The 13,047-nt window shown below is 45.6% G+C and overlaps 1 protein-coding gene across 1 annotated transcript in view; it reads left to right on the top strand.

Annotated features, from left to right (window-relative positions):
- ZNF251 (zinc finger protein 251) overlaps window positions 1-9,656 on the top strand; it is a 29,623-nt gene extending 19,967 nt beyond the window's left edge. The window contains exon 4 of the mRNA XM_008571732.1: window positions 5,310-9,656. Coding sequence (XP_008569954.1) covers window positions 5,310-7,030 — 1,721 coding nt within the window. The 3' untranslated portion in view covers window positions 7,031-9,656. The remainder of the gene's footprint in view (window positions 1-5,309) is intronic.
- The last annotated feature ends 3,391 nt before the right edge of the window (window positions 9,657-13,047 follow it).

The following is a 13,047-nucleotide window of genomic DNA, read 5'->3' on the forward strand; positions in this document are numbered from 1 at the left end:
GACAACACTAAGTCAAGGGTTAAGATCCCCTTACCGGTCATCTTTTAAAAAAAAAAAAAAGAAGAAGACCAGATGGATTGTCGAGGCAGCGCAGAAGTTTAGGCTTACCAAGTCAAGGGTTAAGATCCCCTTACCGGTCATCTTTTAAAAAAAAAAAAAAAGAAGACCAGATGGATTGTCGAGGCAGCGCAGAAGTTTAGGCTTCACTATATACCCTTTTAGCTGCTTGAATTTGCAAATGTTCTAACACGTTTTCTCTAAATGACTTTCATCTATTTTTATTGACATGTTGTCTGTTACCCAGTATTTTAACATAATGAAGGTCTTTGTGATTTTCTCGATGTGGTCTTAAGTAACATTCTATCAACATTCTTCTCACATACAAGGAAATTATTACCACTGCTAGTATTAAGTTACCTGGTGTGATTTACTTATGAGGTCTGATAGGCCCTAACATTCAGTCTGACGCAGTGGCCAACTTTTTCTTTGTACTGTGACCTGTCACTCATGCACAGGTTCTGTATTATCTCGAATTTATATCCAGTGCTTTTCCCCCATGGTCTTGCTATGGAAAATTTCAAGCATACATCAAATTTGGAAGATTTGTGTAGTGAACACCTGTATATCTACCACCCGGATTTTGCCGTTAACATTGCACTGTTCCGATTATCACGTATTCCCTCCCTCCAGCCTCCGTCAGACCCGTAATCCACTTACTTTGTTGGTGCTTTTCAAAACAAATTGCAGATGTCAGGACACTTCCTTTAAATACTTGTGTGTCATTAATTGGAGATCAGCACTTCTTCACAGTTTTTCTTTTGAGGTGGAATTTACGTAAATGAAATGCACATACCTTAACTGTAAATCTGCTGAGTTTTAACAAATAGACACACTCGTGTAAACCAAAGCTCTGTCAAAACATAGAACATTATTGTCACCCAGAACTTCCCTCGGTGCGGTGCGTTTATGGAGGGCTCACTCACCTTTACTGAGTAGAGAAGAATTAAGAGCTGTATTGTTTTCAGAGCCATGGCTCCGAGTAGCCACTGCTCTGTGGTGACTTTGACGAGAGGGTGGATGGGCTGTTCTGAGCTTGTAGTGGGAGGAGGCCGCTGTGTGGTTAGGGCCACACTTGGAAAAAGAAGCCACATGTGGCCTTCAGCTCTGTGGTCCAGTTACCACGTGGGTTGTGTCAGTGAAGTGCACTGACTTCATGGGTCTAACCCAGTGCTCTGAGAGAGAAGACCCGTGACCTGGAGTCCAGTCTTGCTGACGCTGTGCACGGCAGCAGAGGGACAGGGGGCACATCCTGGAGCCCTGGTGAGGTCCGTCCCGGCTGCACCTGCTGCTGCGGCGCTCCGTGGGCACGGTGGCCGCTAGCTGACGGTTCCTCTGGTGGAGGTCGCCTCCCACGGCACTGGCGACCGAGTCACTTGGGTGCATCTTCCAGTGAGGTCTGGTCAGTTGGGTGAGGAAAGACGATTTTGTTTTTGCTGTTTTGTGGCCTTCGAAGCAGCGGCGATGAGCACAGGCACCCCGCTTTAGACGTCGTTATCCCAAACCCGGTTCCGAGTGTGTGCTGGGGGTGGGCTGTGCTGTCGCGGGGCTCGCCCGGGGGCTGGGCAGGAGCCCCGCACCGCGATGTCCCCACCGCCATGTCCGCACCACGATGTCCGCGCCGCAATGTCCCCGTCACGTCGCGCTGTTCCGCCGCAAGAGAAGCCGTCCGCCCTCGCGTCTGTTTTCTGAGCTCTGTGGGCATTTTTGGCCGATTTGGGCGGAAGAGTGGACGGAGAGGCCGCTGGGTCTGCGCGGAGCTGCACCGCGAGCGGCGGCACCTGTGGGCTCTCCTGGCACCTGCGGGCTCGCCGGCACCTGCGGGCTCGCCTGGCACCTCCGGGCTCGCCGGCTGTGTGTGCAGACGGGGCACCCAAGCGCGTTCATCTGAGCACAGTCGTCCCAAAGACAAGGTGCAGGATGTGGTCGGCAGCCTGATAGGGATCTAGTTTTAAGCCCGCGTTTACACTAACAGGAGACATCAGAGAGGAACCTGGTTATTTACGGGAATTTTATATAATTGCTAAAAGGAGACTATATAAGGGAAAATAATATGCAAGAATTGCAGTCTTTCCCAATTTCTCTTTTTACTTTTATAACAGGGAACTTTAGGACTCAATTCTAATTTTTCAGTTTTTTATATGAAATAGACTTAAGATCCCCAAGTAATTTAAGAGAGAAAAAGTAACCACATTACTAATAAAATATAATGCATAATTAGCATTAAGAATCAATAGAGAAACACCAACTTTTTTAAAATGATGTGATGGCTGGCAGGTTAAAGCGTGGCATTGATGGCGCCAAGCTGCAGGGTTTGACCTCCGCTCGAGCCAGCTGTCAGAAATAAGAATAAATAAATGAATCTTTAAATTATGAGGAGATCCAGTCAAGATGGCAGAATAGATGGTCCCCAGCGTCACTCTCTCCCACAAATCAACCAATTTACAACTATAAAAAAGCAACAACAGGCAAGCTGGGGCCGCTGGAGCTCAGGGGAAGAGGAGGAGAGACCTACGGAGTTCATGAAGGTGGGAGAAACAACGATGGGAGAAAGAAAAAGCTGCTCGGAGCGTTTTGGGCTACTGGTCACTGCTGCACACTGCTGCCCCCAAGGATAGCTGCTGAGTTGAGCTTGATTTTGAACTTTATGTAAATGGAATTGCACAGCACATACTCTTTCATGTCTCCTCTTTTGCTCAAATTTACATTTGTGAGATCCATCCGTGCTGCTGCCCGAAGCTGTCGTTCACTCACGGTCTATTCATCCGTTCTGTTGATGGGCATTTGGGTAGTTTTCTGTGTGGGCTTAAATGTATCTCTTTTGGCTGTTTGGTTTTTTTTTTTTTTTCAGTGGCTGGCCAATGCGGGCCTTTGTGTCATAACATTGCACACTACCCAGCTGAGCTAACTGACCAGCCCAAATGATACCTCTTTTAATTGAAATTTGCTAGCTGTTTATTTCTAACTACTTTTTGTACATATACATGCAGTTAATACTTTGATTCTATATTCAGGAAACTTGATAAACTCTTACGAATTCTAATTACATATAGATCATTTTTTATTTTCTGTGAATCATGATTTTGTTTCTTCCTTTCTCATCTTTATACCTTGTATTTCTTTTTGTTGTCTTACTGCTCTGGCTGAGACCCCAAGTCCAGTGAGGAACAGAATCCGTGATGACGGGCATGTCCAGCCTCCTCTGGAGCCATCCACATCCTCCACCACGTGCCATGTTGGCAGTGTTTTGTGGATACCAAACCCATATTATGTTAAGGAAGTTTCTTCCTGGTCTTGGTTCTTTTAGAGTTTTTTTTTTTTTTTTAAGCAGGAATGAGTGTTCAATTTTATCAGAAGTTTTTTCTGTGTCTGTAGAGATGGTCATACAACTTTCCCCCCTTTTCTATGAGTGTGGTGACTTGTATTGACTGATTTTTTCTAATGCTATACTAACCTTGTATTCCTGGTATAAACCCAACTTGCTCTTGATGTGTTATCTTCATAATATATATTACTGGATTTGGTTTGTTAAGGTTTTATTTAGGATTTTTACATTCAAAATTGTGAGGGAGATTGGCATCGAAGTTGAATTAACTTCACAAAAGAAGTTGGGGCATGTATCATCTCTGTTTTCTGGATGTATTTGATCAAGAATAAAAGAGAGAAGGAACAAGTAACCGAAATGAAAAAAGAACCATCAACACAGATATTACAGACTGTGATAAAAAGATATTTTGAACATATTTATGCAAAATTGTGAACATTGAGATAAGGCACATAAATGTCCTAGAAAAATACACTGTATTGAAATTAACACAAGAAAATGTTAATACGCAGTCCTTTAAGCATTAAAGTTTTAAGTGTCAAGGAAACTGACTCGGTAATTAAAAACCTTTCCGCTGTGAAAACGCCAAGCCCAGATGGCTTCACCAGCTTGTACTAAACACTTAAGGAAGAAATAGCACCTATCTTACGTACATATTTTCAATAAAAGTTGGTTTATGCTGTACATATAATTTTAGAACCCGATTTCACTTTATACCATAGACTTTTCATTTAATTTTATATTCTCCTGTTATGTAATTATAATGGCAGAATGGTCTCCACTGTACGAGGGGTCTGTAATGGGTTGAAACAGTCCCCTCTTTTTTGGACATTTGGGTTCTTTCTTGCTTCCCCAAAATTATGAGGAGCTCTTCAGTGATTCATCCTCGTCATGTGCTTGCGTGTACGACCGTCCACTTAGGATCAATTCCTAGAAGAGTAATTTTGGGGACAAAGGCTGTGTGATGTATCAGTTTTGGTACATATTGCAAACTTTCCTTTTAGGAAAACTCGTTTATTTATGGTCCCACCAACAGTATATGACAGTGATTATTTCTTTAATTCTCACGAATGCCGGGTACTATTATTTTTTAATTATTTAGTACAAAGTCCAAACTTGTAGACCTTTTGGGAGTGCCTTCCGCGTCTGTCCCCTGCTGCATGGCCCTGCTCTCTCCCCTCTTCTTTCTCTAGCCACAGAGACACTCTTGCTCCTGAACTTGGTGATTCTGTCACATGTCACCTCCAGGCCTTCTGTCGGCCACAGCTGACTTACTTCCTCTTCAGGTTTCAGCTTGAATGTCATGTCCTACTGGAATCTTCTCTGACCACATAGACTAGGTTGGAGTCTGTGACGTATTTCCACATAGTTACAGATAGTTCCCATGTCTCATGGTTTATCATTCTTTTATAAGATTTACTTGCTTAATTAGTTACCTGTCTCTCTGAATAGGGCATAAGCTTCGTGAGATCAGAGCCTGTATTTGTCATCCTGTTGTATTCCTTACCTAGGATGTGCCTGGCCTTCTAATACTTGTGGAGTTGATTAATTTGCCAGTCTGATAGGTGAAAGATCGTAATTTGTTTTAATTTCTTTTTTTTTATATAACTGTTGTTTCTGGGTTTGGGCGGCTGGCTGGTATGGGAATCCTAACCCTTGACCTTGGTGTTATCAGCACCACGCTCTAACCAAGTGAGCTAACTGGCCTGCCCAATATTTTTGAAAACTACTTAAGTTGAATATTTTTATTGTCTTGATTGGCCATCTTTACTTCTGGATTCTGCCTGTCACATATTTTTCTATTGGAGCATCTACCTTTTGCATAATTTATACTTTTGCATGAATTTTAGGAGCTTTTAACACTTTATGAATGATATCCCTGATGGATGGTTTTCTCTAGTAATTCATTTATGTTTTTATGTGACAGAGTCTGAGAGTGGGACTGAGAAGGAAGTATCCATTATAAACCAGAAATGTTCTGAAGAAGTGAAAACCTCAGAATTTATGTCAAGAAGCTTCTTAAGGGGTACTCCACAGGCACCTGAGTTTCAGGAAGCTTGGGACCAGGAGGACAAACTAGAAGGGCACCCAGGAAATTCTGTTGGGCAGAGTTTGAAGAAACCCAGTCTTCACAAGAGAGTTTTCAGAGAAGCTGTCATGTATAGGGAAAGATCTCCAGGAGAAAGAACCCAAGAGTGTGGTGCATTTGATAAAAATTTGAGTCTGAACCAAAATGTTGTTAGACTTCAGAGAAATAAGACAGGAGAGAGAGTCTTTAAATGTGACATATGCAGCAAAAGCTTCAAATATAATTCAGACCTAAGTCGACATCAGAGAAGTCACACTGGGGAAAAGCCTTATGCATGTCGTCAGTGTGGGCGAGCCTTTCGTCACAGCTCAAGCCTCATGTTGCACCATCGAGTTCACACTGGAAATAAGCCATTTAAATGTGATGAATGTGGGAAAACTTTTGGGCTCAATACTCACCTCCTTCTCCATCGGAGAATCCACACTGGCGAAAAGCCTTTCGGGTGTAGCGTATGTGGGAAGGCCTTCAGTCGAAGCTCTACTCTTATTCAGCATCGTGTAATTCACACAGGAGAGAAACCTTACAAATGTAGTGAATGCGGGAGAGCCTTCAGCCAGAGCCCCCAGCTAACTCAGCATCAGCGGATCCACACTGGAGAGAGGCCGCACGGGTGCGGTCAGTGTGGGAAGGCCTTCAGTCGGAGCTCGAGCCTTATCCAGCACCAGCGAATCCACACTGGAGAGAAGCCCCACAAGTGCAAGCAGTGTGGGAAGGCCTTCAGCCAGAGCTCGAGCCTTTTTCTCCACCACAGAGTCCACACTGGAGAGAAGCCCTATGTGTGTGGTGAATGTGGCAGAGCTTTTGGTTTTAACTCTCACCTCACTGAACACGTGAGGATCCACACTGGAGAGAAGCCCTACGTGTGTAAGGAGTGTGGCAAAGCCTTTAGTCGGAGCTCCACTCTTGTTCAGCATCGAAGAGTTCACACCGGGGAGAAGCCCTACCAGTGCAGGGAATGTGGGAAAGCCTTCAGCCAGAGCTCGCAGCTCACCCTCCACCAGCGCGTGCACACTGGAGAGAAGCCCTACGAGTGTGGCGACTGTGGGAAGGCCTTCAGCAGGAGGTCGACTCTCACTCAGCACCAGAGAATTCACACGGGAGAGCGTCGCGAGTGCAGGAAACGTCCAGCCTTTGTTCATGGCTCCAGCCTTACACCGCACAGACAGATTCCCACAGGAGCCTTCAACCGTGCTGCAAACCTTGTTGTGCATTGGACAATTCACACTGGTGAGAAATCCTTTGGATGTAATGAATGTGGGAAAACTTTCAGTCCCACCTCACAACCCACTGAAGATCAGAAAGTGCATGCTGGGGAGAAACCCTATAAACGTCAAGGATGTGGAAAAGCCTTCAGTGGGGGTTCAACACTCATTCAACGTCAAGTAATTCATACTAGTAAGAACCCGTATCGTGGCTGTGTGTGTGAGAGAGACTTCAGCTGGAGCACACGGCTCACGCCGCAACAGCGAGCTCCTGTTGGGGAGAAGCCCCCTTTACGTGATGGGTCTGAAAGATACTTTATCCATATCAAAAAGATTTTCCAAGAAAGACATTTTTAATGTGATAATTGTGGGAAACAATTTAGCAGTTCTTTTTATGTTGGATAAGACGGCGTAATGAAAGTTAAAATCAGAAGGTCTAAGTATTACTAGCAAAGCAAAATAAACAGTTCAGGCGACTATTAGTCATTAAATTTGAAAGCAAACATGAGAGAATTCACTGTGGAAAATAGGGTTGTCTGGGTCGAGGTTGCTCTTGTGCTCAGGCGGGGAACTGGGTGGCACCATGCTCAGATGCTCACGGTGAATGACCTGAGAGCCGAGAAGTGAGCCCACCTAGTCTACGCTATGTGAGCATTTCTAGTCTTATCTCATCTGTGCTATCTAAGCTCAGGCTTGTAGCTGAGAATATCCAGTTCTAGTCCTACACGCCTGCCTCTGGGTGTGGTGCAGAGAGCCTTGGCCTGTCTCCCCCACCATCCCATAGAACAGCTGCAGGCGGGAGCCCCTTCCTCACTTGGAGCCCGAGCCCGGTTTTTGCATTTGTGAAATGAAAGTTGGTTGTTTGCTTTTAATTCTAAGGAGCGCTACAGTTCAGCTGAGAAGGGGACCTCGGGGTCCAGTAAAGCAGGGGGCTGCCAAGTAGCTCCACGTTTGAAAATTGTAATTACTGATAAGATTTTTTTAAGTCAAGTTTATTAAGGTATAATTTATATATGAGAATTCACTTTTTTCATTGTGTAGTTCTCTGCGTTTTAACAGAAACATACAGTTGTGTGACCACCACTGTAAACAAGGTGTGGGACTTTCCATTGCCCCCCGAAACCCCTTTGTGCCCTTGTGGTCAGCCCCTCCTCACCCCCAGCCCTGGGAGCCACTGTCTGTCTTCTGTCCCAGCAGCTTCCCATTTTTAGAGCCACATTGCGTGCAGCCTTTCCAACCTGGCTGCTGCTGCTGCTTTTTTTTTTCAGTAGGAAGAAAAGGCATAACAAGTGTTATTATTTAACGTGCTGGGAGAAGGCAAGGCGTGAGGGAGTCACCAGAGAGTCTGTCCCCTTCTCTCAGCACGGTGCGTTGGAAGTTCATCTGTGTTGTGTGCGTCAGCAGTCTCTCACTGCTGAGCAGTGTCCCGTCGTGTACATGTCGCAGCTTATGCATTCGCTCATGGAGGGGCATTTGGGTATTTCCAGTTTATGGCGACTGTGAATAAAGCTGCTATGAACATTTCACTACAGCTGTTTTGTGAACTTAACTTTTCAGTCCTGTTGGGTAGACAGCTAGGGATCAGATCACTGGGTCACACGGTAAGCTTATATTTAACTTTTTAAGAATCTGACAAACTGCTTTTCCAAAATGGTTATGCCAGTTATGTTCTCACAATGTGTGAGAATTTAGTTGCTTTGAATCCTCACCAGATCTTGGTATTGCCAGTTTTTTAAATTACAGCCATATTGGTGGAGATGTAATGACATCTCTGTGTTTTAATTTGCATTTACCTTTTCTTTTTTTTCTGGCAGCTGGCCAGTAAGGGGATCCGAACCATTGACCTTGGTATTATCAGCACCTTGCTCTAACCACCTGAGCTATCCAGCCAGCCCCGCATTCCCTATTAACTGTAATTTGATCAATAAGCTTCTATTTAAAAGCGTTTCACTGGGAAGTTTGAAAAATACTGGAGTATTTAATCTCCGGTGGCCTGGCCACCTCTGAAATCATGATTTTGCAATTCTGAGACTCCACCAGGAAGAATCTTTTTTCTAATCCACTTGTCATTCCCTCCAGGCCCAACTGAAGTATCACCCCCTTCAAGGAGCCTTCCTCAGTTAATTTCTTCCTCTGTCCTTACAGGGTTTTCTTAGGAAATCTGGGGTCACTTATGTGTTCAACATTCATTCTGTGATTTGCTGCACTCATCCCCCTCCCGTCCCCACGTCCTGTCTCCCCTGCTATATTGTTAAAGTTTTTAAGCACAGAACCTTTTCTGAGTGTGGGCTCAGCCAGCTCCAGCGTAGTCCGTGTGGAAGGCTCTGCAGACACGTGGAAGAGGGGGTGGGGAGCACAGGCTAGGCCAAGGGTCCCTTCTGCCTGTGCCACGGGCTCACGCCGACCTCAGGTAAAGCATCTAATCTTTCTGGGTCTCTTTTTCTTCATCCCTAGAATGGGGATAAAAACTGTTGCCTCACGTAAAGTGTATCCTTCGGAAGAGGAGAGCGTTCCTCATATCCTGCAGCTCAGCCTTCGTGGCCCCACCACGGCAACTCACGTTTTATTTTCCTTTTTCTACCTGGCTCCAGCATTATACTGGGAGCTCTCTGCTGTCAGAGATACTGTCTTAGGCACCTTTTTATCTCCAGCACATGACACAGGATAGGTGCTTAAGATGCATTTGGGAAGGAAGAAAGGAGAGAAGGGAGGGAAGAAAGGGAAACAGTGTCACGAAAGCACTTTGTATAAATGTGAAACACTCTACAGTAGACCCCTTATCCGTGGGGGGTACATTCCGAGACCCCCAGTGGATCCCAAAACTGGGTGGTACCAAACTATATACTGTTTTTTCCTATACCTACCTACCTATGATGAAGTTTAATTTGTAAATTACACACAGATATTATCAACAGTAATTATTATTAGTTATTAAATAGGACAGTTGTAACAATATACTGTAATAAAAGTTATCTGAATGTGATCTCTCGATATATACTTATTTTGTCGTAACTGAAACCATGGAGAGCGTAACCTCAGATAAGGGGATGCTACTGTATTAAAAACATCTAGAATCATATCTTTTTAAACTTAGAACAATAATCCGCCCCTCACCAAGATAATCAGGAAGTGCAGGGAGAGATCGAACATAGAAGGGAAATTACAGACAAAGCCACCCTTGCAAGCCGTATACTCAACCTACTTCTAATGGCTCAGGAAAAAACGAAAGAGAAGTGATAAAGTAAGTGTGGCAAAAGTTAAGAGTTGGTGAATCTGAGTTAAGGTTACTTGGGAGTTCTCTGTATTACTGCAGCCTTTCTATAAGTTTGAAATTATTTCAAAATAAGAAGTTTAGGGAGATGTTGACCAAAGGATACATTTCAAACAGGAGTAAGTTCAGGAGATCTATTGTGCAACATGGTGACTGCAGTAAGTAACAATGTGTATTCCTGAGAATTCCTAAGAGTAGATTTTAAGTGTTCTCACTACAAGAAAATGATAGGAAGGTAAAACATGTTAATTAGCTTGATTTAGCCATTCCACAATTTGTACATATTTCAAAACTATGTTGTACACTATATAGAGAGACTATATATATGTATGTATGTATGTATATACAGAAGAGAGACAATCGTCTATAGACAATTCTTATTTGGCAATTTAAAATATAAAAAAATTTTAATTAAAAATTTTAAAAATAGGCAAAACAACTAATATCCTCTCTAAATCTGTGTGATCCAAAGGCAAGAAAAGTCGACATGCATAAGGTAACTATAGAAAAACTACAGTCCCTGCTTCTCCCACATTTATTAAACAACTATGAAATCCAAGGAGGAAAAGGCTGCCCTTTTCCATTTATCCTGAATTTCTTTTTGACCATTTCCCTTCCATGAATTTCCAATGCCTTCTCTACTGTCTTTCTTCAACATCTATTACCCAGAGCTTGAAAAATCAGTCTATTACTAAGTCTAATCTTCATTCCATTAATTTATAAACCTTGGGCAAATAATTCATTGTCCTTTAATAATTATAAATCAAGTATTAAAATATTAAATGTTCAACTTAAGCTAGACCAAAAAAATTAGAGTAAATCTTAAGAGGAAAAAAAGTGAAATTTTAAAAAAGAAAACAATAGGCAAAAACAAAAGCAAATTATTTGAAAAAAGATACCAAAAACACAAGCAACAAAATAGAAATACTAAACCACATCAGAATTTAAGAACTTTGGTGCTGCAAAGAGTACTATCAAGAAACTGAAAAGACAACCCACAGCAGGGTGAAAATGTTTTCAAACCATCTATCTGCTAAGGGATTTGTATCCAGAATATAGAAGTAACTTACAACTCAGTAATGAAGGGCTGGTTAGTCAGCTCAGTTGACTATAGTGCAGTGTTGTAACACCAAGGTCAAGGGTTCAGATCCCTGCACTGGCCAGCCGCAATGTGACAAATAACTAAGAATGGGCAAATGATTTGAATAGATATTTCTGCAAAGAAGATACACAAATGGCCAATGACCACATGAAATGATGCTCAATATCACTAGTCATCAGACAAATGCAAATCAGAAGCACAATGAGACACCATTTCACATCAAACAAAAAACAACAACAAAAAAACCCCCAGACAATACCAAGTGTCAGCAATAATTTGGAGAAATTCAAGCCCTTGTGCATTATACTGACAGATGCGTACAGAATGGGAATGTAAAATGGAGCAGCTGCTTTGGAAAAGTTTGGCACTTCCTAAAAAGTTAAACCTGGAGAAACAAGATTCTCAAATTCAGGCTAAGGTTTTCTTTTGGGACTTGTTTTGCCCCTTCCGGGCAGGCGCTTCACCATCTCCATGCACCTGGCTCCTCCTCAGCACCTGCCTCTCTTGGTCAGTGGCTGCCCTGAGGCTTCCAGACCCACTATTTACATCTCCCAGGGGCAGCCCTCAGCAGTGACCACAGCTGCAGAGTGCACGTGCCCCAGCTCCCTGCATCCTGAAAGCACAACGAGGCGCTGTTGCAGTGAGTTCTGTGAACTCACGGGGAGAGGCAGGAAACACTGAGGCTTAAAACAGGAAAACAGAGCTTGTTGATATGCCCGCATTGTCTCGGCGGACTCCAGTCCAAAGGCTGAGCCCCGAACGCAACGGGGCTGTTATTTATATCACAACATTTCTGGGTTTTTGTTAACAGAGCAAGAGAACTGGTCTTATGAGCTTATATGGTTATGACTTTGTCTCAGGGTGGAAAATTAGAAGCAGAAGCAGGGTGGTAAGACTGTTACAGCGGTCTGTGCTAACCACTGCGTAAAACAAGGCCAGGGTGCAGTTGCAGCTGAGTCTGTACGACATGCGGGCAGGGGCCCGGGCTACAGCGTGGCCTGGCACAGCACGGGTGCCCAGAGGCCACAGCCGGGCGAGACAGCGGGGTGAGTACGAGAGCCTCAGCGCGGCACGGCCCCGCACCCCTCTGAGTCACTCTGAGAACTGGTCTTATGAGCTTATATGGTTATGACTTTGTCTCAGGGTGGAAAATTAGAAGCAGGGTGGTAAGACTGTTACAGCGGTCTGTGCTAACCACTGCGTAAAACAAGGCCAGGGTGCAGTTGCAGCTGAGTCTATACGACATGCGGGCAGGGGCCCGGGCTACAGCGTGGCCTGGCACAGCACGGGTGCCCAGAGACCACAGCCGGGCGAGACAGCGGGGTGAGTACGAGAGCCTCAGCGCGGCACGGCCCCGCACCCCTCTGAGTCACTCTCCAGGCCGCTGCGTGGTGCTGGCCCTGGTGTGGCCTCCCTTCCTTCCCGGGCCCGCTACTAGCCCTACTGTAGGCTCTGAACCACTTTTCCCCGAACCCTCATCTCAGGGTCTGCGTCTGGGACCAACCGGACGGCTGGCGTTGCCTTCGCAGGCGTGTCATGAGCCGCGCGCACCCCTCGCTGCAGCCCGAGAGCGCCGCGGAGCCGGCCTCCCACCTCTTCCCCGGGGGAGGCCGGGCGCCCGCACCGAAAGGCGGTGCTTCCCGAAGCCAGGGCCAAGGGCCCCACGACGCCGGGGACACGCCTCTGGAAGCGTCTACCCATGAGGGATGCGTGGGGCGGAGCCGTTGCACCCCGAGCCTGGCGGAGGCCCAGAGCTTCGCGGTCACAGGCGCAGCGCAGGGACAGGGGTCGGCCCGGATCAGCGGTGGCAGGCGCGGGAGCTCGGAGGAGCGGAGAGGCGGCCTCCCGCCTCCACCGAGCGCTGAGGCACCCGGGCGCGGCGATTCCCAGGACCCAGGCGGGCCGGCGACCCAGACCCCGCGCTGCGCGGGACGGACACACTGGACAGGTGGCGGGGGCGGCCCCAAGGCCCCGGCAACCGGGCCCCGGCAACCCCGGCCA

The sequence above is a fragment of the Galeopterus variegatus genome, unplaced genomic scaffold (assembly GCF_000696425.1).
Source record: "Galeopterus variegatus unplaced genomic scaffold, G_variegatus-3.0.2 Scaffold714, whole genome shotgun sequence".
NCBI classification, from domain to species: Eukaryota; Metazoa; Chordata; class Mammalia; order Dermoptera; family Cynocephalidae; genus Galeopterus; species Galeopterus variegatus.